The sequence below is a fragment of the Balaenoptera ricei genome, chromosome 11 (assembly GCF_028023285.1).
Source record: "Balaenoptera ricei isolate mBalRic1 chromosome 11, mBalRic1.hap2, whole genome shotgun sequence".
NCBI classification, from domain to species: Eukaryota; Metazoa; Chordata; class Mammalia; order Artiodactyla; family Balaenopteridae; genus Balaenoptera; species Balaenoptera ricei.
Window position 1 is genome coordinate 73430717 of NC_082649.1, and position 23686 is coordinate 73454402.

The 23686-nt window shown below is 41.5% G+C and overlaps 1 protein-coding gene across 1 annotated transcript in view; it reads right to left on the reverse strand.

The window, feature by feature from the left end:
- The window catches only part of ERC2 (ELKS/RAB6-interacting/CAST family member 2), a 743450-nt gene that overhangs the window by 5763 nt on the left and 714001 nt on the right, over positions 1–23686 (reverse strand). The window contains exon 16 of the mRNA XM_059940600.1: positions 9322–9453. Within this exon, the coding sequence (XP_059796583.1) occupies positions 9322–9453 (132 nt within the window). The remainder of the gene's footprint in view (positions 1–9321; positions 9454–23686) is intronic.

Below are 23686 nucleotides of genomic sequence, written 5' to 3' on the forward strand. Positions count from 1 at the left end.
GACTTTTCACTTCCTCAGTTGCCTCAAAAAGAAAATGGGATCAGAAGACCCTGACACTTCATAGGGTTGCTGTGTGAATTAAACTGGAGAATGTAAATTAAACTACCTTGTAGACATTACAGACATATACAATATAACTGGGCACACCATCCCTGTTGGTAGCATTTGATAGTTTGTCACTCACTATTATAACAAATTACTTGATACTGCCCTAAGACCACAGGCAAAAGGGTGTATGTAAAAAGGATCTGATAGTGTAAAATAACTATCCTTAGTTATTTTAACATCTCTGGGCTGTTCAAAGCTAGGGTTTATTCAGTTCATTAATATATAGATGCTGAAACAATTTTTTAAATGCTATTGTTCCATAAATAAGGTAGTTTTCAGAATCTGTGTGTGTGCAGTAATGTTTAAAGAATGTTTCCAGTTCTCTTTTCTGTGGTTTCCTATCTCCTGAGTGCTGCAAGTGCCTGGGGTATGGAAGACCAACACGGTCCTTATTACATCAGTTCAAGAAAAAAGGAGAGGCAACGGTGTTTAGCAATAGAAAATGGATTTCCCTGCTTCCAGACCTTTCAAGGTTGGCCACCCCCTTTCAAAGGGGGAGCTGAAGAGCTGCCTCTTAGACAAATGTGACTGGATTAAAGCAGCAAGTTGAAAAGGAATCAATGCTTCCATGTTGCCAAGATGAGTTACGTCTACAAGCTGGGGAGGGTAGACTGTGTCTGAAAAACCCCTGCTGACTCAAAAGATGCTGCAACAAATCTCTTAATGAAACCCTAATACTGCAAACAAGGTTTAAAACTAAGAGGAATCAGGGAAAGGGGAGAAAAACAGCTCTACCCAAAATAGAGTAAGACTGAAATCTTCAATGGGCTCAAATCTCCTTTAAGGAAAAATCCTTTTCTAAGAGGAAGATCCTGATGCATTAAGCAGCTCTGCCTTCTTCCCAGACATGAAGACCCTACCTGGCAGGGTTTATCAAATCGTGCCCTCATGTGCTTACATGTAAGGAATTAACATCACACCCAGATTAAAGAGCTCTGGCAAAAACCTGCTCTTCTGCAAAGCCAGCTGCCTAAGGGCTGTAGCAGCCCCGCCCTGCTTCCTCTCCTGTGGCTGTAATGGTTGGGTGAGCACATAACTGCTAGGAGAGGAAGGAGCAGTTAAATACCTCCCTCAACAGTTCAGACACTTGTCCTCATTTCCTTCCTGACCTGTGGCCTCACACACAGCCATGACAGGGTCATTCCAGAGCTTCTGCTCTTAAAAACAAGCAAACAAATAAACTGCCACCATTATTTCCCAATGGTGAGAAACCACATATTCCTCTGGTTTGTGTTTTAGTAGCTTTAGGGATTTTTGTTAGTCTTTGAGGGATAAAGAGAAAAACGACATCTGAGCTATCTTTCTACTTCATGTACTTAAAAAAAAATCTGTTGAGTTTTAAATACAGCATCTTCCAATCTACTTGTGATAAAAGGAGCATCAGAAAAGGGGCAAGTGAGCACAAGAAAAACAAATTGGCAATTATGTGTGCTGAAGGATGTTAACTAAACTTATTCTGGTAATCATTTCACAGTATAACCGTATAGCAAATCATTATGTTGTATAACTAAAATTAATACAATGGTAAAGGTCAATTATATTTTGATTTTTGAAAATTAATTTATTGTTTACAAAAAGAAAAGAGGCAAGTGGCTCACAAGATTTAGTTCAAAATGCATTCCAGGATATCTTTGACTCCAATTCTCAGAGGACTGGCCCAAGAGTGGGAACAGTTGAAATCTCTGAACCCTTATCCCATCCAATAAACATCAGCCCAACAAGAGGTTTCTTCATGGGTTTTTGAATTTGAAGGCTTCATCCCTACTTGAAGCCAAAACCCAAAGGCTTCTTCCAAGAGGTGGTCCATGAAATTAGATTTGCAATGCAAAAAACCTCTATCGTCTCTTGTTCAGTCAAGCTTCAGACATACTAGCTTGGATGGGAAACTGATATTAAAACCCTAAGACATGTAACTTTTCTTATTAGGTTACTGTCATGGGGAACAAAAATTTTTTTGTTTGTTCTGAAACTATAGTAAGTTCTGATATGTGGTAGTTAATTTTTCTTCTATGTAGGAAACATGAAAATGTATTTACACATACATACATACATATATGTATATACAATGTATATTCAAACATGCACTCAGGGGAAGTTAGGGAGAGAAATTTCTAGTTAAACATGATCTTGAGAAATTCTTCCATATGTGGAAAAGTCCTCAGTTCGTCTGACATATAGCTATACATACATATATACACACAGGACACTATGTATACATTTATCCCACATTCATTTAACCTCAAAACATAAGATAAATTCTTTTTTTTTCCTTCCCTAAGCAAAAGCTAGGAATAACAACTCTATATACAGAATCCATCTTCTGGGGGGCAATGGAGCAAGTTAAACCCCTCGTCTGTTTGTTAGAATTCAAAGGGCTGCACTTGGGCTAATCTGTTGGTGAAAGTGCAAGGAAAGCAGGACATCGATCACAGAATCCCAACCAGCATTTCACAAAGAGGGCAAGGGGGGAATCCCAGGGCCTTGAGTTGGCTTTCTGAGAAGTAACAGGGCCCAGGGAGGAACTGCTGTGACTTCTTCCTTCCCTGGGTGGACAGTGAGACTCCACCAACTCCTGTTAACCAAACATAAAATTCAAGGCCCTGGGAGGAAGAGGAAGAGGAAGAGGAAGAAGAGAAAAGCAGGGGGGTGGGTGCGGTTACAAGACAGATCTGGGGCCAAGAAACACATGGGGCTTGGAAATGTCACCTGCCTCCAATCACACCTCCATGAGGACCTGATGGCTGGAAGTTCTCCTCCTATGCGAATGCTCTGCAGGACACTGACTAATTCAATCTGGGAGCTCAGGAGTATGCAGCATGGACAGAGGTGGGAAGGAGAGAGAGCAGGAACCTTGTTTTTATTTTCGGAACTAACTCTACCTTATGGGTTTTTTTGCCTGAAAGAAAAGGGTAGAGGGGACATGTTTCGAGACCAGAAATCTCAAAACCAACGTGGCGAGCGTTGCAGCTGCTTTGAAGAGAGCACAGGTGCAGTCGGCATGGGGAGAATCACTGGGATAATTTCATTATATCTTAAAATACGATCTGTATATCTGTCTCATGACCACTAGTTTGAAAAGAAAGCCAAAGTTAGGTCTGGGTTCTCTAGTGAACAAGTTATTTGATGGCTTATGGGAAAATAACATGTGTCTCAAGCAGAATTCTATAGGAATTTTCAGCAGAAAATGGAAGTGGACATTCAGTGCTCTGAAATGTGTCCAGTGGTACAAACTCATGTTTCATCTGAGAGCCAACACATGCTGGGACCACACAGTAAACAGGAGCAACAGAGAATGGACCAAAGATCACTATTTACATCTGCAGGCAGATTCTGGAAATTGCCAAGTGGAGTGGGTAATATTTAGGATTAGGGCAATCAAATTTCTAGGAATAGATTAGCAGAGTGGACACCCTAAAGCTGAGGATGCAAAATAGAAAACCCAGCTTCTGCCACAATAAGGTCACTATCTGAAAGTACTCCAATAGCCCTGGCTGATCTGATGGCAGCCCTGGGCCAAGTGAAGCATCCTCTACTTTGCTCTGGGGGCCTGACCTGTCCCAGGCCTTGTGTGTACAGAGGCTCATGAATGAGTAAGCAACAGAATGTGGATCCTGGCAATCCACTGCCAAGGGCCCGCTGTAACCTAGAGCAATTCCCCTCCTTCCCTGTGCCAGGCTCTCTACTCCTTGAGGATCTCACTCTGGTGACTCTAGGGCAGTGGGAGAGTCGTAAGAAGCCACATTTTCACTGGCACAGTGACAGCAGGAATAGAGAAGAGTAAGGGGCAAGGGGAAATGGGGGAGAATGAAATGAATGGTCACAAACAGAAGAATGGAAATAATGTCGATGAAGGCTGGGGCAAATGGGAAGAGAACTGATGGGATGACATTTTAATTCAAATTTGGAAAATAAATCAAAATAAGAGAAAATTTGCTACAGTTGGACAGGAAAGGGAAAACACACATTTGCATTCTAGAGGAAGTCGATATTGTAGCCATGCAACCATATTTAATACATGTGGTTACATAAATATATCCATACTGACATCCAAGGAGGTTTGCCCACAGGGTACAGCACTCAGAGACTCAGGCCCTCCTCTTGGGCCTGTTGATTTTCAGGTGTGTGACTCTGAAAAATTAACAGCCTCTCTAAGCTCCAGTGTCTTTATCTGTACAATGGGGATACTCCCATCTGCCCTATTTCCCAAAGGTACTACGAGAACAACTCATTCAACAGACATTTATCAAGTGCCTACTGTGGGCCAGACAAGTGTGACTGTGCTTTGCAATATGTAACCAAGAGTATGAATATGACATAAGATACGACCCCAAATTTCCTTAATCAATTTAATAAGTCTTATGCCTCCATGCTCCTGGACTCCGCAGCCCTCCTTTAGAAGTAAGATTTCTATAAGTAAAATGTGAAATTTAAATTTCAGTTGGGATCTGAAAGTCTTCAAGGTGCTCAAAATGCCTTGATCTTTCCAACCCCTGTGAGTGAGAATTTCCATTCAAAGAAAGAGGGAGAGAGAGGAGAGGGAAGCTCTAGGCTTGGAAAGTGGCCATATATTCTGGGGTTTCCAGTCCAAAAAGAATGTTTACGTTTTTGCCAGTTAGGCCCCCACAAATTAGAATCAGAACCGCAGATGCTTTACCAAACAGAGGTGCATTTTGCACACAAAAAAGCAGTAAGATCCAGGTCCTTAAAGACCCAACATCCAACTCAAGACCCAAGGACAGAAGTGTGAGTCCTGGAAGCCAAAGGGCAGTCTGAACAAGCCTGGCATTTTGAGTTGGCTGAAGTGTGGTGTTCACCCTGATGCCATACTTTTCTTATCCATGGGGTTATTAGTCCATACCTGGGAGCCACTGGAAGGAGATTAATGAAATATGACTATAAAAAGCATACGATGCCTAGAAAAATAAGTAAAAACTCTTGGCATCACGGTAAGACAAGGAAAGATGCTACTTATAAAGAAAATGACAGAGAGTGACAATGACAGGTACAGAGGGCATTTAGGAGAAGTTGCATTTCCACTGAGCTTTTCTAAAATCAGTCAGACTCGGTAACTTCAATAAAATAAAATCACTAATGAGTCTCCAGCATGTACTATTTATTCTTTGGTCTTAATTATTTCTCAAAGCTCACCAGTAGCTTGTGTCATTGGAAATATTTGTTGTCTGCCTCTGTGCCCACTTCTTGGTTTGAAGGATTTCCTAAGGCATTACTGGTGTTTCTCTGAATGTTCTGCTTGAACATATTCAATGACTGTGGCTATCCTGGGGGTCACAGGCCACCAAATATTAACTGTTCCTTTCTTGGGTAGGGGGTCTAGGCTGTTGGACTGCCACACCCCACTGACTTCTCTTACATGTTCTCCATATTCTCTTCCCCTTATGACACTCATTTTCAATCTCTGAAGAGCCATGTATTTATGATTATTCTCATTTTCCTGGGTCCTCATTCTTGTAATGGCTCCCTTAATTCCAATCTATTGATTTTTTTGGTGGGATAACTCATTCTCAGATGTTAGAGTCTGAAAAAAAGTTATCCTAAGAAATGAACACTCTCATTTTCTGCTATGCAAAGCATAAGGAAAATTTGCCTCAAAACTTCACCTTCTGGTGAAAAACACTGGTGGAAACTGGATCAGCCCTGTTTCAAACTGGGTAGTCTCTTTCTTCACCTGATACTCTGAGAACAGTATTTCTCAGAGCACAGATGTTACTAGAAAAGAAGAAGAAGAAAAAAAATTCCATGATCAAATAAATCTGGGAGATGCTGGGTTAAATAAAATTGGAGAGCTTTCTTTCTTATACGGCTTTATAGATCCTTTGATCTGTTAATTGTACCAAGACTCTCCAAGATCGTGTCATAATACACAGCACTTTCCCAAAATTCTTTGCCCACCAAATCTTTATTTCAAGACTTTCCTCATGGGACTAATGTTCCAAACGTTACTTTGGGAAATCCCAGTCTAGACTTATAACCCTTGGATTCAGTTTCTCCCAAGAAAGCAAAATCATAGCAAAGGAGAGAGGGATAGGGAAGAAATGGAAAAAGAATCTAACTCTGCAAGTACCTGGCAATACTTAAACTGAATTTCCTAAGGAAAAATGAGTTTCTCTGGAAAAGTAGAAAAGTGGCTGATTTTTTATATTTCTTCATTTTCACATGTATCTGACCTCTTAATAAAGCTCAAAAGGCAATGTCAACATTTTGTAGCCCCTCTTCTAGAAGATATAGTTGGTCAGCCTCATGACCACAGGAAGGTCAGGGCTGGAAGATTCATGGGAAGGGAATCAGGAATCCCTGGAAGAGACCTTTCCCCTTTAAGTCAGTTCAATTAACATCAAGAGCGTTTAGTTTAAATCTCATCCAAATCAATCCGTTATTCAGACTCTAATGTTGTCACATACTGATATAAAGCTGTCACTTTCTCCAAAGAAGTAGTTCCACTCCATACATATTAGTATATATACTTACACAATTATGTGTAGCTTTTGCAATCAACTGGGAAAGACTTTCCAGCTGTTCAATAACTGTTACAGTCTGGGACTTACTTAGATTTATAACAGTGCACATATTGATAGATGAGTTGGTGAATATGAATCTCAAAATCCTGTATAGGGGAAGGCATCACTGTCCAAGACCTGGGATACCTAGTCAGAAAGGGCAACCAGCCCAGGGGATCTTGCCATCTCCATCATTGGAGTCAGCCTATTCCTACCAGGGCTCCTAACTTAAGCCTCCTTCTCTGATTGAAAAAGTGCACCAAGGGAACTTTACAGCCTAGCTGACTCCAGTTTAAAACCACAAAGCTATCCTTCTGATTAAGGGTATTTCACTTTCACAGTGAACCCCACTGCAGTTCCTAAGTCATGGGCCCCCTAATTAAGTTATAACTACCTGTTATCTGTCTTGTTCTGATTGACAAGATCCTGAACAGAACTGAATGAGACATCAGACTTTTGCTCTAAACCAGACAGCAAACCCCTTGAATACAGGGGTATTACCCATCATCCTCTTCCCCAAGCCCAGCAAAGTGGCCGGCGTGGAACATGTGCTCCAAGTATCGGGTGAATGAGCAAAGACCCAGCAGCAGGACTCTAGTCAGTTGAGGACCCCCTGCTCTCAGGGCCTGGATTTTTCATCTGTAGAAGAGGATGAGGCTCTCTGCCTCTATGTTCATGGCTTGCTTACATAGTTACTGAGATGGAGAATGTGAAAGCGGAGGGTCATCACCACCTTCCTAACAGCTCCAATGAGAAATGTGTACCAGAGGTCCTGACCACGTATGTTAGTCAGACATTCCTCAAGAAATGCTAATTCTTCTGTGGAGGGCACCACCCCTGAGCAATTATTTCTGCCCCATGACAACCTCTAGTGTCTGTAGACAAACTTAAGAGGGTCAACCAAACAGGCAAGTACTCTAGTCTAATAATTAAAGATCTCTGGAAAGGTATCCGGAGACTAACTTTTGTAAAAAAATATCATTCACAAGGAAGGTAAATTTGAACTGGTGCCGTGTTTCTAGCAGGACACATTAGTGTATGTGTCTCCGTGATGAAACAAGACTGTTATCTCAGCAGGTGCTCGTGCAAACTACTTCCCCAATTTGCTTCCAAACCTTCTTTCCGTCCCTATAGTGTTCTCTGTTCCTGTTTCTCTGGGGGAAATTCCAGGGTGGCCTTCTAGCACCCATAAAGCCTTACACTTACACCTCATGGCAGAAGGTCAAGGAGCAAAGGGCAGGGATCAAGAGTGAGAATGGATTAGTTAGCAGGATGCCAGGTATACTGGGGCAGGTGAGTGTGGGCAGGTGGTGGTGGTTGTGAGGGATGAGAACTGAATAAATAAAACCAAATCAGACCCAAACCACAGACATACGAGATAATGACATAAAGTTAATCTCTCTCTCCATTTTGCTGATCTCCAAACTGAGAACCATTTTTGAGAGCTAATGACATAAACTGGTGCCTTTCTGCACTTGGCTTCAGAAACTAAGATGTCCTGTGTGGACATCTTCTCCAGGGTTGAGGTCTCCGAGGGCAAATGTTTCCCAGTACAAGGATAGGGCCAAGCTGGGGGCGAGGAGCCCTCCGATTGGAGCTACCTCACTGCACAGCTCCAGGGGGTATATTTTATGTTGTGTACTATATAAAAGGTGCCCCCTGGAGTTGTACTACTGGGAAAACACCTTGGAGACTTGGAATCTTAACTTCTCCTATGGGATGGAGTGACATGAGGTAAAAAGGAAACAGAGCCATCTGAAAAAAAAATTTTAGGAGTACAATAAGCACCCCTTCCTCCAACAAACAGGTAAACCCCTACTCACACAGGTAATTCAAATAAACCCTTCCGTCACATATTTAGAAATATAGAACAAAGGCATTCACATTTACCCAGATGATTCCATTCTATTACCTATGACCCCATCCCTCTTAAAATTTATTGTATAAGGTAAACTACTTTAAAAAAAAGGTCATAGTACAATAAAGGAGGAATTACTGTCAATATTGACTATATTATCCTGCTAGTTTGCATTTAATTTCATAATTTCCACAAAATTTACCTTCAAGAGTTTTAATGCTAAACATAAATAGTTTTTGCATGTGGTGGGTGAATGTGAATATCGTTGAAAACCACAAGAGGGCTGTGTTTTTGTCAATCCATCTCTTCACTTCTTTACTTAGTTAAGGGAGAAGATAGGGTCCAAATCAAATAAACTGGACCCCTTGACTTCACTGGCTAAAATGCAAGCGAAACTGATTTCTTTTCATGTTGTTTTACCCCACTTTTAATTTGCATCACTAAGGAATTTTCTAGGACTGTCCTCACCAAACTCAAGGCTTCTCTGATTGCCAAGCTCATGGAAACAAAATGCTTTCTCTTAAAACTCTGAAAGAGACATTCCAGAGTAAGTCACCATTAGATACTGAGCCAGCAACAGACTACATATCTATGAAAGAAGAAAGGAGAGGAGGAAAGAAAATGCATAACATAAACAAGAACAGACAAAACCTTAAAGAGGAAGGAGAAAGGAAAACATTTAGATTCCTTGAGTGATGGAAATAAATACCAAAGCTATTAGTTTCAGTTCAAAGAACGTATCACTTTATGCTGTTTATTATTTCTTGAGGATTATTTATTTTATCTTAAAATATCCAAAGGGTAAAAGGGGTCTTGGAGGTAAGCGGCAATGAAACTGACCTGGTCAGGAGAGGGCCTGTGATTGGAATGTTGCGACCTCCCAGGAGATCGGTGGTGGTGGTGGTGGTGGTGGTGGTGGTGGTGGTGGTCCTCATCATAGCTGTCCGCCATCAGCTTCATTCTGTTCTGGGTCTGCACAGAACAAAAACCAGGGAAGATTCCATCAGGAGCTAGAACACCAGCCAAAGAGACTCAGGGCATAATTACAGCACCTATAGGGCTCCCTTTGTTCCTTTTTTAGGAACAGTTCTCATTTTTAGTTACATTGAAACTTAACAAAGAATGCACCATGCCATGAGCTTTGGCGAAAGAGGTTTTGTCACATCCTTGAAGCCACTATGTTGCTGGATCTCCATTCAGAGACATAAGTGTACTTCCCCCACGAGATTTAAAAGGCAATAAATGGACACATACGAAAGTGCTTTGTTTTATGTTATCAAGCGATCACAGAGATCCGGAGTAAGCCTGCAATCACATACTGTCAATGGTCACATCCTACACTCTAGAGCAAGCAAGAGAGGGAAGCCCTGGATGACAAGATGGAAAAGGCCTGGATGGAGACAGAGAACTACAGACAAACAGTGGCCTTGCAAGACAAGGCAGAGAAATCCACTTAAAAGCTGCCAAATGCAAAAATACTGATGGGGATGGTTTGTTACCATGATGACTTCTAGGGAAAGGGCACTCTATGGACATTTTAACTGATATTGTTCTTGGAAGAAATTAAGCAAAAAAAAGAGAAGTTGATGGAAAAGAGCTTTACTCCCTGTTATGTTTGTCACATGAGACAACTAGGTGTCATAGTTAAACCCCAAGGGCCATAGAATTGTACTGTTTTATTATGTGGGGCAAGAAAGAGACCAACGATCAATCGACCTAACAGGGTCACAGAATCTAGAAAACTGCCTAAAGACCATGGAAAAAGGCAGATAAAGATATCCAGCTCAGAAAGCCAGGAAATGTAGAGACGACAAGTGTGGGTTTGGAGATGAGGCCGTCTGGGGTCAAGTGTTGCCCCACCTCTTTGCTGGTTACGTGGTGTCCTGAGAGTTAACTATTTCTAGGCCCCAGTTTCCTCAACTTCAAAATGGGAGCAATAGTACCCCCTTCCCTGGGGTTGTTCTAAGGAGAAAATGATACGATGGACTTCAAGTCAGTCCAGGATCTGGCACATAATGGGCTTGAAATAAAAGTCATGCTACTATTACTATTATTGTTGCCATTGTTTACTGGAAGACACTTCTCCTTCTTAATACATGTTGTTGCCTTTGCCTGTGACACCTCCCCCAGCCACCTTCCCTTGCCTCTAACTTCTGCGTCTGGCCTTTTCCTGACCCCACCCTTGAGAGCAGGTGACGTGTGCCTCCTGCTTACCACCCCTCTCCAACCACCGATTTATCTGTCCATTTGTCAGTAAACTTGAGGCTGTTTCTTTCATCTGCCTCTCTCCAGAATCTAACACAGGGCCAAGTAGATGTAGATAACATTATGCATGCTGTTGCAAACAGTGACTGAAAGAAAGAAGGGGCCATAATTTTGAGCGATGCTGCCATTCTAGAGGCGAGCTGCATGACTGTCCTTAGCCAGGGAAGGTCACTAAGAGTTGAGGACATCTCATGAGTTGCCATAACAATACCACTGGTGGCTCATGACACCAAGCCATCAGCACTTTAAGAGAGCTGGAAGTCAGAGGCTGGCAGAGCCTCCAGCCAGTTGGAATTTTACTATGTAATATAGATAATACTCTGATAATAATTCTGGACCTAGCAGTCTACTCTTATAGTATTTTTCATGTATGATCTAACTTAACCTCAAAACTTTCCTGGGAGGAATTATTACTATCTTCATTTATAGCTAGGAAATCAAGGCATAGATTTCAGCCCCCAGAGTCTCTTTCTTGACATAGAACATGGAGATTTTCCGGGCCTTCCAATTCTCAATCCCTAGGCTTTTCTCTTAGCCGTGTTGCTAGCAAAAAAGGCAAACAGCCGAACAGGTAGAAATAGCCTTCTCATAAATGCTTCAGTTCTGTTAAGTTTTGGAAACACCTCACATAGCAATTCTATGTGACAGAGGATGTCTCATGCTTTACTCACTCCATTTTTTAAAAATGTGTACGGTATTTGAAAGGCCCCAGAGTGGACGTAAAAACATGCGTGTGTATGGATAAAAACAATAAAAGTAGAGGGAAAGAGCCACCTAAAAATCTAATTAAAAAATCTCAGGCAACCTTTGGCAGCTGATAGCATTTCCATCCTTCACTTGTCCACTTAAAGTGTCAGAAGACCCAATGGACAAGGTACATCTTGTGAGAAAGAGCAGGTCAGTGGAGCTGTTGCCGACCAAGTGCTGAGATTCCCCTAACCGGGAATCTCTTGTACACGAGATTGTGAAATTCAGCGTTTACACCTAAAATTCCAGTAGTGTCAGGAGCCTATACTTTTGAACTCATGAACTAATAAATCTGGAATTGTTTCTTCTAATAGAATTCTGAAAGTCTGAAGGGAGCTGTAAGATCTGCTATGGTCAAGAAGGAAGGGACTCGCCCAAGAATGAATGATGAAGCCTAAATGAACAAATAATAACTCTGCTATTGTAAACATCATAATGCCCTTATCCTTTGGGGAAGCTCCTGTGATTTTATGAGATTATTTTCTTACCAGCGACAAGCTTAAAGTTCCCTACCTTTGAACTGTATCCCATAAAAGAATGTACAAGCTAAACAAGATGCTATATGCAGTCCTAAATGTGTCTGCTGAAATGAGGTGTTGGAGAATAGGCATGTCATGGGATAAAGACTGTAAATGAATGATGTCATCTTTCCAATTTGGTGCTGAAATATAAATAAACCATGTTGTTCATGTGAATACCAGATCTGGGGGAAATGTACACAGAGCAATTGTGAGCGGAAGAGGCTTCTTTTGATTAGTCTGGGCTGGAAGAGAAGAGTGTGAAATGGAGATGAAAAATGAGAGTTTAGCCTGATATTTTAGACCATTTTTATTTATCTTGCTTGTAGCACGTCCCCTAAACTATGACCGACTTCTTACAGGCTGGTTGCTAGTTTTCCCTTCCGTAGAAAAGTTTGGCCAATCCTGCCCATTTAATTGTCAAATTGGAAATGGATCTCTTAAAAAATTTTTTCGTTCTACACTACCTATCCTCATCTCCACCCAATTATATTCATTTCCTAACACACCAAGAATGGTCTAGAAGGATAGGAAGCCATGAATAACATTCCCTAAAGGTGGATGGAAGAAAAACTGCAGAAAATTTTAAGAAGGATTGGAACAAGGATACTATTTGCTCAATTATTTCCAGACACGTTTACCAGGTGATGGTTCACAGCCCTGTAGCCATCAGATAGATATACAAGGTGCCCACCACAAAGCCTTACACAGCAAATCCTCTGGTCAGTCATAACTGAAATCCCAGGAAAGCTAATATAGTGTTGGAACTAGATAGCTTTCCACAGCTCTGCACTTGGCAACTCATGGCCTCATTTAGTAATTCACTGAAGCCCATTTTTATTTCCTTTTCAGAGTTTACCAAACTGCTGATCTGACATGTTCACCTTTGGCTAACTGTGTTATATTGGTTTTACTGTATTATGTCATGACTGCTGAGACAAATCTCATCAGATTTCATTTTCTACTTCCTCTTTCCTCCAGGCGCCACCTTATTTCTCTGGGGCAATAGGTTCCTAACAGTTCTCCTGCTACACTCTTGCCTCGCATTGAACACAATCTGTAGTCAAGAGTGACATCAGACCTCTGTTACTACCTGGCTTTAGATTCCTCAGAGGCTCCCCACTGCCCTCAGGAAAGAGCCCCATCTCCTCCGTAGCTTGTGAAGCTCTTGTGAGGTAACTGCTGTTCACCTCTCGGCCGCCTATCCTCCCCTCCCTGCCCTGGGACAGGCTGATCTCTGGCCCTGTCATGCCTTTTATCCTCTCCCCCTTTACCTGGGTTATACTCATTAGTTCTTCTGGTCTTAGCTTCAACACCATCACCTCCAGAACCACTTTCAGTAAGTCCACCCCAGAAGGGATTAAGTGCCCCTCTACTGCCTCTCTCAGAATTCTGTACCTACCCCCACCCGCTTCCATCATAGCACTTATGTCAATGAATTGGTAAATAGTCACGTGCTTTCTGGGCTTTGTCCGCCACTAGGTTGAAATTCTCTTGAGGGAAGCACTAGGTGTGAATTACCCTTGGACTCACCACCCAGCACAGAGTCTGGTATATAAGTAGCAAGTAAATGTGTGTGGAATAAATGTGTAAATGTACGAAGGCATGAACAGCCCACTTCTGAACGGATGAAAGGAAAAAATACACAATTAGCATCTATGATGAGCCAGGTGAGTATGTAACTCTTCATGTGATAGTTTAACCTTCCCTATTGTGCATTTGTTTTTGGTTGTTGTTGTTCTTGGGAGTGAGAGAGCAGGATAAATGTATAGTTTCGGAGCTGTTACAAAAGTCAAATTGTTCTTGTTTGAGAAATATTCTGTTCTTGAATAAAATGGACCTACTGAAATACTCCCTGTCTTTGGGTACTTACATCATTAAGAATAAAGAGTGTGGGAGTGTTACGGGGTTCATTTCCTTCCTATCTTCTAGCGTTTGGAAGAGCAGGAATCTTTATAATACTTTCATCAGCACCAAAAGTCAACCGTGGAAGACTGAAACTGTATCCATTAACTAAAATCCCTGATGAACACCATCTGTGAAAAGGTGTCATACACTCCATCTCTCTTGACATTTCTGAAGAGTTTATCCAAGGAGCTCTTGAAATAAAATGAAAATCCTTGATTGACTAGTAATAGACTCAATACCTTAATAGCAATATGTAGCTATAAAAGTGTAACATTAAAGCTGCCTTTAAAAATATTTTAGCAAGGTGGCAATAATGAACTATGCTTTGATCAGTCATCTGAATCAAGTTAACAATAAAACCTTCATGACTATGGTTTAAATAAGAAAAAATATATAATAAGATTTGTTGCTATGGGATATGGAGATAATACCATACAATAGCAATTACACTTTCTTCTCTCAGGTTTTATTTCTCCCTCTTTCCTGCCAGGGAAATCCGAAATAGTCCAGAACTCTTCTTCTGGTCATGTTTTTGTGAAGTTAGAGCAAGGTCAACAGTTCTTGTCTCTGAGCTAAAGATGAAAAAACCAGACAACAACTGAACAGTGAAAAGGGAAGGGATTTCCTGAACATCCACCAGGCCCACACGGCAATGAATCATAATTGAGTGGGGTCTGGGTTCCAGTGGTTGGGTCACTCTTGCAGGACAAAATGAAGCAGGAGGGTGAAGAAACTATTAGGGGAATATGCTGCATTAGGGACCCTTATGGGAGTAAGTACGAATCACTGGAGGGACACCTTCTACTGTGGACATTGCACAGAAATTCATTCAACACTTACGAAACTCCTGCAACCATAAAGACTAGAACAATTATGTGCCAGGCTAAGTGTCTGAGCAGAATGCATTCATTGAATCCTGAGATAGCTATTCTTACGATCTGTCTTTTACAGATGAGGAAACCAAGCCCATGATCACTCAGCTGGTGAGTAGAGGAACAGGACTTAAACCGAGGTTTCTGACTCCAGAGTCCTACGGTAGTGTATGAAGGGTAAGGTCACAGGCCAGATGCATGCAACAAAGCAAAGATAAATATATGAGGAATTAGAGGATGGACTATAACACAATATGAGAAGAAAAACAAGGAGAAAGGCTTGGTTTACATGAGTGTCTGGAGGCAGGGGAAATCCCCTCTAGCTAAGGGCTGTGACATCAATAAGGCTCCATGGGTCAGATGTCCCTTGAGCCAAGATTTGAAAGTTGGTGTGGACATGGGTATAAGGAAGAGTGGACTGGGGAGATTCCATGGTAAACTCACTCTCTAATCACCATGAGAGGAAAAATAGGTCAATGAGGGGAACTGGAACCCAAAACATGACATGTGTGTGTATGTGTGTGTGTTGGGGAGGTGCTTTCCTCATTCCTTTATTGGATGTGCGGAGAGCAGGAAAAATATTTGAGATGATAATTCCTATCTTATTTCTCAGAACTTATCTGCTTGGGGCATTCTGGAAAGAATTTAAGAAGAGCCATAGCCATATGCTCACACATGTCAAACTATGACATCTCTGGGAAAATGGGCCGGGCTCTGGACATCTATGTATTTACAAATATCCATACAATCTACTGCTGCAGCATCAGTCCTGCCTTGAAAACTGCTCTGATCTCCTCCGACTCATTTAGCTCATCAGTCCTTCCTGCCATCCATCTGCAGCCAAACAGGACATTGATGAGACTCTCCCTCCCAACTTTGCTGAAGCCATTTTCCTTTAGTCCTTATTTATAGACAGAAAATTAGTAGTCACCATGGACGGTTTGGCTGCTATTTTTGTACCTACTCATTAAGTACCCTTATTTTATTTTATTTTTAATTGTTATAGGGAAGTCAGTGCCCCTCCCATACCCTCTTGTTCCACCCTGGAGGTCACTTGTAGACTGAATGGGCAGTCCTGGATGTGCTGCTATCTGCCCACCTCAAGCCCCTGTACCTCTCTCTGCGTGAGGTCTTCCTCTGGTCAGGTTTCGCCAGGGAACAGGACAGACAAAAGAGCTGGGCAGTTCATGCCCTTAGAAAAACCCTCAATCTATGAGGGAGGGAGGTGATGGATAAATAACCAGTATCCCAGTCCCTTAGTGGGACCATACTATGGTGTGTTCCAGAATCTCTCAGTAGGTCCCCAGCAGGGTGCAGCCCTGGTTGACTACATTGGGAAACCACCCATTAATACATCTTTATCTGCCTCTCACTTCCCTGTATCACTTCTCAATTTTCTCACCATGCTTCTTGGGATCACCTCCCAAATAAACTACCTGCACCAAATCCCTGTCTCTGTGTCTGTTTTTGTGGGAATCTCAGCAAAAGTCTAAGATCTGCACAGGACTAACATTTCTGTGACTACCAGGCCTTTTCCTGGACAGCTCTGAGATTTCTCATTACCTAGGGAGATAGATCTCTCACCTTTCTTAGGCAAGTAACAGAGGCCTAGCACGAACACTGTTTCTGCCAAATATTCACTCTGTGACTCAAACTGAATCACTCTTCCATGAGCCTCAGTTCCTGTAACTATAAAATGGGCAAGAGAGGAAAGAATGTTTTAGCATGAACCAAACTCCACATGAATAGATGACCTGTTCTTTTTCCTTATTGCACTTTTTTTGTAGTTTTTCTTTTCTTTTCCCTTCTAAAAGCAAGGGAGGGAGATTATTCAGATAAAGTACTTCCTGCTGTCACCTTAGGAACCTGAGGAATTCCCCAAAGGGTTATGGGCAGCAATTATAGCTGAGAATATCACCACCTTTGTTCTGCTATCACCCAATGCAGCCCATGGGGGCAGAATTATTTATAGAGAAAGAGTTCTATGTACTTTTCTAATGATGTAGAGATTAGTATCCTTAACAGTAGCAGAAAGAAGGCTGGCACTGTGAGACAGAGCCTCCCATGAATATCAGTGATAATAACTAGGCTTTCCTAGCCCTTGCTGTGTGCCAAGCACAGCACTTTGCTGTTGTCATCTCTTCTAGTCAGTCACACCAATGCTCTGATGTAGGCTGCCGGGGGAGGGGCATATTCAAAATCTTCAATGGCTGCTATCACAGGGGCAGAAGCCCATAAGAACCAAGAGCAACTCAAATGCATATGACCTTACTATCAGCCCTACTAGAGACTGCTATTATCCCCACTTTACAGATAAAAAAACTGAGGCTTACCAGTATGACAGCTCTATTTGCCTTCTTTGCAACAATATTGCGAGCTGAGATTGTGGGATAAGTTTGAGAAAAATGCCTTTGTAATGCATGGGTAAAAAGGGAAAGTCAAAGTAAAATAAATAATAGCAGTGGTAGTATTTAGAAAGAAAGAAAGAAACTGAGAAAGACTAAGAAACTTACCCAAGTTCATACAAATGATAGATTTGGGATTATGATGCCAGAGCTTCCTAAGTAACCACTCTACCCTACTGCTCAGATTCATAAAGACTGACCCCTTTATTATAAAAATTAAGATTGAGTTGGAAATGGGCTCTGACTCACTGGACATTGACCCCAATCAGAGCTGATGAGAGAAGCAGCTCATTTTTTTTTTTTTTAAAGTTCTCTGTGAAAAGGATGAAACTCAGACACATTATAAAATCTTGATCGAGCCCCAAGGTAGTCCATATTACTGACCAAGCCCTAATATAAATTCAAAAGTCATTATCCACAATCCACACTAATTTTTAATGCTTTAACCAATACGATGGTTTCAAACCTAGGCTAACACATTAGCAACTGCAGACAACCAAGAAATTTCTAACATCCTGAGCACTGTTGGAGGTGGTGGGGGTCTTGCAGAAAGGGAAGGCCCTAGAAGTTTCCACCACAAGGTTACTTAGTTTAGCGCAGGTCTGTTTAATTAAGTAGTGGACAACACATGCTATACTTAGCTTTTAAACACTTGTAAAGTCCTCTTCATTCATTTATCTTACTTGTCACTGACAAGCTCTTCAAGGACTGTAACAGTATGCAGAGCATGAAGAGCCTGGGTAAACAAGGCATATTTTATGTTGAGTCTAAACTGTTTCAACTCAGAGAGTCAATAGAGGGTCTCTGAAAAAACCCCAGACTCTCCTACTAACTAAGGACATATTCTGTGCATGGTCTGTTACGAGTTTCTATAGAAAGTGAGCTTCAAAATCAAATCCCAATTTTTTAACTAAAAAGAAAAAAAAAAAGAAAGAAAAAAAGGGAGGCTGGGAAAAAAGGAAGGAAGGAAGGGAGGGAGGGAGGGAAGAAGGAAGGAAGAAAGGAAGAAAAAAAGAAAAGAAAGGAGGAAAGAAAAACGAGAAGGCTGTGTGCAGACATTAGAATTCAGACTCTAAAACTGTGCTGAAAGGAAACCATAAACAAGATGAAAAGACAACCCTCAGAATGGGAGAAAATATTTGCAAATGAAGCAACTGACAAAGGATTAATCTCCAGAATTTACAAGCAGCTGATGCAGCTCAGTATCAAAAACACAAACAGCCCAATCCAAAAATGGGCAGAAGACAGAAAGAGATATTTCTCCAAACAAGATATACAGATTGCCAACAAACACATGAAAGGATGCTCAACATCACTAATCATTAGAGAAATGCAAATCAAAACTACAATGAGGTATCACCTCACACAGGTCAGAATGGCCATCATCAAAAAACCTACAAACAATAAATGCTGGAGAGGGTGTGGAGAAAAGGGGACCCTCTTGCTCTGTTGGTGGGAATGTAAATTGGTACAGCCACTATGGAGAACAGTATGGAGGTTCCTTAAAAAACTAAAAACAGAACTACCATATGACCCAGCAATCCTACTACTGGGGATATACCCTGAGAAAACCATAATTCAAAAAGAGTCATGTACCACAATGTTCATTGCAGCTCTATTTACAATAGCCGGGACATGGAAGCAACCTAAGTGTCCATCGACAGATGAACGGATAAAGAAGATGTGGCACATAGATATACAATGGAATATTACTGAGACATAAAAAGAAACGAAATTGAGTTATTTGTAATGAGGTGGGTGGACCTAGAGTCTGTCATACAGAGTGAAGTAAGTCAGAAAGAGAAAAACAAATACCATATGCTAACACATATATACGGAATCTAAAAAGAATGGTTCTGATGAACCTAGGGGGCAGGACAGGAATAAAGACACAGACATAGAGAATGGACTTGAGGACACGGGGAGGGGGAAGGGTAAGCTGGGACGAAGTGAGAGAGTGGCATGGACTTATATATACTACCAAGTGTAAAGTAGATAGCTAGTGGGAAGCAGCGGCATAGCACAGGGAGATCAGCTCGGTGCTTTGTGACCACCTAGAGGGGTGGGATAAGGAGGGTGGGAGGGAGATGCAAGAGGGAGGGGATATGGGGATATACATATGCATATAGCTGATTCACTTTGTTATACAGCAGAAACTAACACAACACTGTAAAGCAATTATACTCCAATAAAGATGTTAAAAAAAAAACAACAAAAAAACCCAGAGAGCTGAACTGACCAGAACCCAATACTTCTGAATCAAGACCCAGTGAAATTTTATATGTAATACTGCACTTATAGTTGATTAAATATGTTTGACACAGAAAAAATAAAAATAAAAATAAAAAAGTTAAACTGTGCTGACAAGGGAAGTAAAGGTCTTCATTTAATTCATACATCCAACAAATATTTATTATCACTGGCCTAGGCAGAACTGGCATCACCAAATCATCTCCTCAACTAATGAATTTTAGAAACTATCTTAGGGTATGGCCTAACAGAACTGGCCCACAGACTGGAAACTGACAGCTCGAATGACTACTCTGAGGGCAACGTGATGGATGAGCAACCCAGCAGTGCTTCAGGGAGGGACGGAGAGTCTTACACAGGGAGGGCTAAGAAAAGAAGAGTCCACACACCTGGAGATATGCAAGATGATTCACAGGGAGTAAGTGGGGTTTTTTCATAGTTATGCGTTTGCTATAAAATGTATTTGAATAAATTATAACAACCACATCCAACAGAGAATTCACAGAAATTATGTCATAGGACATGGAAAACCTTGCGAAGGCGGTTTTCAAAATGACAGAAACTTCAGACACCCTCCTCAGCAGGAAAGAACAAAGCAACTGAGAATGACTTGGGTTACAGAGAGCAGACGCTAGAAATTCAGAGCAGCTCAGAGGGAGCAGATGCATCCTGAAGAACTGTGAGAGTACAGAAGGACGTTCTCCTACAGGGGCTTTTGAGCTCAGCGCAGAAATGGGAGCAAATGCAGTCCTGGCCGGCTTCAGTTCCGAAGCTGAGTGGAAGGGCACAAACCCAAGACCTCCTCTGCACCTCACTCCCTTCAAAACAAAACAAATGACAACAAAGCGGGTAGAGAAGGGAGGGTGTGAGCAATGCAAAACATGTGGTGGGGCTGCTGGCCAGTGCTGAACACAGAGAGAACCCCAGGGAGAGGGCTGGTGAGACAGCCAGGAGGGGTTTGGCAGGGCAGAGGGGGTCTGGCAGCCGGAGGGTGAGAGGAAGACAGAGGGAGAGACAGCTAGGGCTTTGGACAGGGAACAAACCCCTCTCCCCAGCTGGTCTCACACTTGGGTAAAACAACTGGAGAAAATGTAAACATGCTCATTAGTAGTTTTCCAATCAGTTGAAAAACAAATGGGAACAGAGAAATGGCAGTGGAGTGTCCCAAATACCAAATCTATGAAACATTCCCTCTGGCGTTTATCTTCTCATTGAGTTGCTTGCTGTGCTGTCCTCCCTCCGTTTGGATTTCAGTACCCTTACTAGTTTTATATGGGATACTCTGAATTTACCCTAACTAGGACCAATTTAGTTCTACATGGAAGGAGAGTCTGAGTCACATGTTCCACTCTGGCTAGGTCTCCATAGACCTTCCCAGAGACACACAAACAACACAGGCATGTCATTCGCAGGTCCCCTCACATCCTCCTCCAGGCTGATATTCCCCCAGCACACAAGAATGAAAACTCATTTAAAACCATCACCTCTTCTCCTATGAAATCTTACCCCCAAAGAAGAGACAAAGTGGAACTTCTGGGTTTTTGGATCTGAAAGCAAGCCAGTTTCCAGAAAGGATGAAATTACATTCTAATTTCATCTGGAAATGCCTAGGGTGTTGACTCATGTTGTCTTTTGGTGTGTGTGTGTGTGTGTGTGTGTCCCAACACATCAAATTAATTCATCAAAATATATTTTGACAGGCTCTAGGTCCATCCACCTCACTACAAATAACTCAATTTCGTTTCTTTTTACAGCTAATATTCCACTGTATATATGTGCCACATCTCTATCCATTCATCTGTCGATGGACATTTAGGTTAGAGTCTGTCATACAGAGTGAAGTAAGTCAGAAAGAGAAAAACAAATACCGTATGCTAACGCATATATATGGAATCTAAAAAAAAAAAAAATATGGTACTGCTGAACCTCGTGGCAGGGCAGGAGTAAACATGCAGACGTACAGAATGGACTTGAGGACACAGTGGGGAGGGGAGGGGGAAGCTGGGGCAAAGTGAGAGTGGCATCGACATATATACACTACCGAATATAAAATAGATAGCTAGTGGGAAGCAGCCGCATAGCACAGGGAGATCAGCTCGGTGTTTTGTGACCACCTAGAGGGGTGGGATAGGGAGGGTGGGAGGGAGGCTCAAGAGGGAAGGCATATGGAGATATATGTATATGTATAGCTGATTCACTTTGTTATACAGCAGAAACTAACACAGTATTGTGAAGCAATTATACTCCAATAAAGATCTATTAAAAAAAAAAAGAATACATTTTGAAAATCAATTTCTCTTAGTTATCAGTTTAAGGTTGACTCCAAAAAGCCTGGTCTTCCATGACCCTGGAGTTGAAATAGCATAACTACAAAAAATCCAAATTATTTAAACTTGAATCTAAACAAAAACAGATACTAAAGTACTACATAACTAAAGTTTCTTCAAAGCACTAGGTGGACGTGGGTAACTGGAAAGTTGAGATTTCAGCAGCTATCTCAAATCTCTCTCCTACAAATGAGGACTTGCCAGAATAATCCAGATTCATGTAAAGTTAAGCTAGACCACACCTTAAATCAGTGACTCCAAGTTCACTATTTTACAGAAGGGGAGAATGAGTCTCCAGGAGGTTGAACATTAGTCAATCACAAACCCAGGAGAAAGCCCCAGAATACTTGACTGCTGACCCCAGGCCCTTCCCCTGCCCCTGGCTGCCTTCCCATTTGATTTGCACGTGTAGACAAGTCCACCGTGCCCATGACCAGGAATACCACAGGCCCATCTCATGTCTTTCATTTTGCATTCCAAAGTACTATGGTATTAATTTCCATTCTTGCAGTCTGAACAGCATCAAACACCTTATCACTTTGGTCTCAATGCCTACAGATAGGTTAAGGAATTTTCCATCTTCTTTGAAATATGAGCCTTAGTTTTCTAGCAGAACTACTGATTTAGCTTTCTAATTTCTTCTTTTTATATAACATCTATACTTTTCTATTATAGGAATCAAACATGCTAGATATGAACAATTAAATAGTATAAAGTAGTTTATTTTTTTAAATTCCCCCTTCTCCTACCCCAATATCCACTCCCACTTTTAAGGATTTTTGCCAGTCTTTCCAGAACATTTTTGTGCATAATGCAAGCAAGGAAATATGCACACCCTTTAAAAATAAAATGTCCAAGATGTCTTGGCCATCCTTCCATGTCAAGATCATGTAGAAATACCTCATTTTTAAAGGTTATGTATGATTCCATTCTATGCAGTCCTCTATTGATGCACTCAAACAGTGGGCAGAAATCTTTGTTTATTTTGTTCAAAGATTTATCCCAAGCGCCTAAAACACTGCCAGGCACATAGTCAGCACCAGTAAATATTAGTTGAATGAGTGATGAACATTTGGGTCATTTCCACTTTTTCATTATTCCAACAATGCCTGAAAGAATACTCTTCCAAAAGAACAGCTTTGCCTGTCCTCATGTGCTTGTTCTCAACAAGAATGGATGCTGAAATGTGTAATATCTGTTTCTGTAATGTACTAGGAAAAGAGAGATTCAGTAGAGATCCCTAGAATAAAGTATACACATTTTAAACTTTGAAAGATATTACCAAATTTCCCTTCAAAAATGTTGGTCAACTTCCAGTCTGCACCTCTTTGCCTACACTGTGCCAACACAGAATCTCTTCAAACCCTTTAATCTTCAAAAGTCTAATACATGAAAAACTGTATCTCATTCATATTTCCCTTATTATAATTTGAGGCTGAGCATCTTTTCATTAATTTATTGGCCATTTCTATTTCACTATCAGAGGAGCCTCCTTTTCATGTCCTTTTGTCCACTTTTTGGGGGGTTGTTGGGGACACTTTCTTATTGGTTGTGAGAATAATTGTATATATAAAGGAAATTTGTGGGAGCTGCTTTCAGGAAGGGAAGAGCCTAACTACAAAAGGGAAGAAAGTGCATAAGAACAGGCTATGGGAGGAGAAGGAAATATGCACAGACAGACTAGACTTGAGGATACCTTGGAACCCAATCATTCAAACACATTACCATCTGACATGTTCACTTAAGCAGGAGAGAAAAGGGGGAAATATTAGCTGGTTGGTGTTTTGGAATGCAAAAAGAGTCAGTCCCCTTCCCTCTGCGCCACAGCTCTAGCAGCTAGTGGTTACTGGTGGACCATTAGCAGGAGTCCTAGCGTTAGCAGCCAATACAGTCCTTTACTCCTCTGCGAAAGA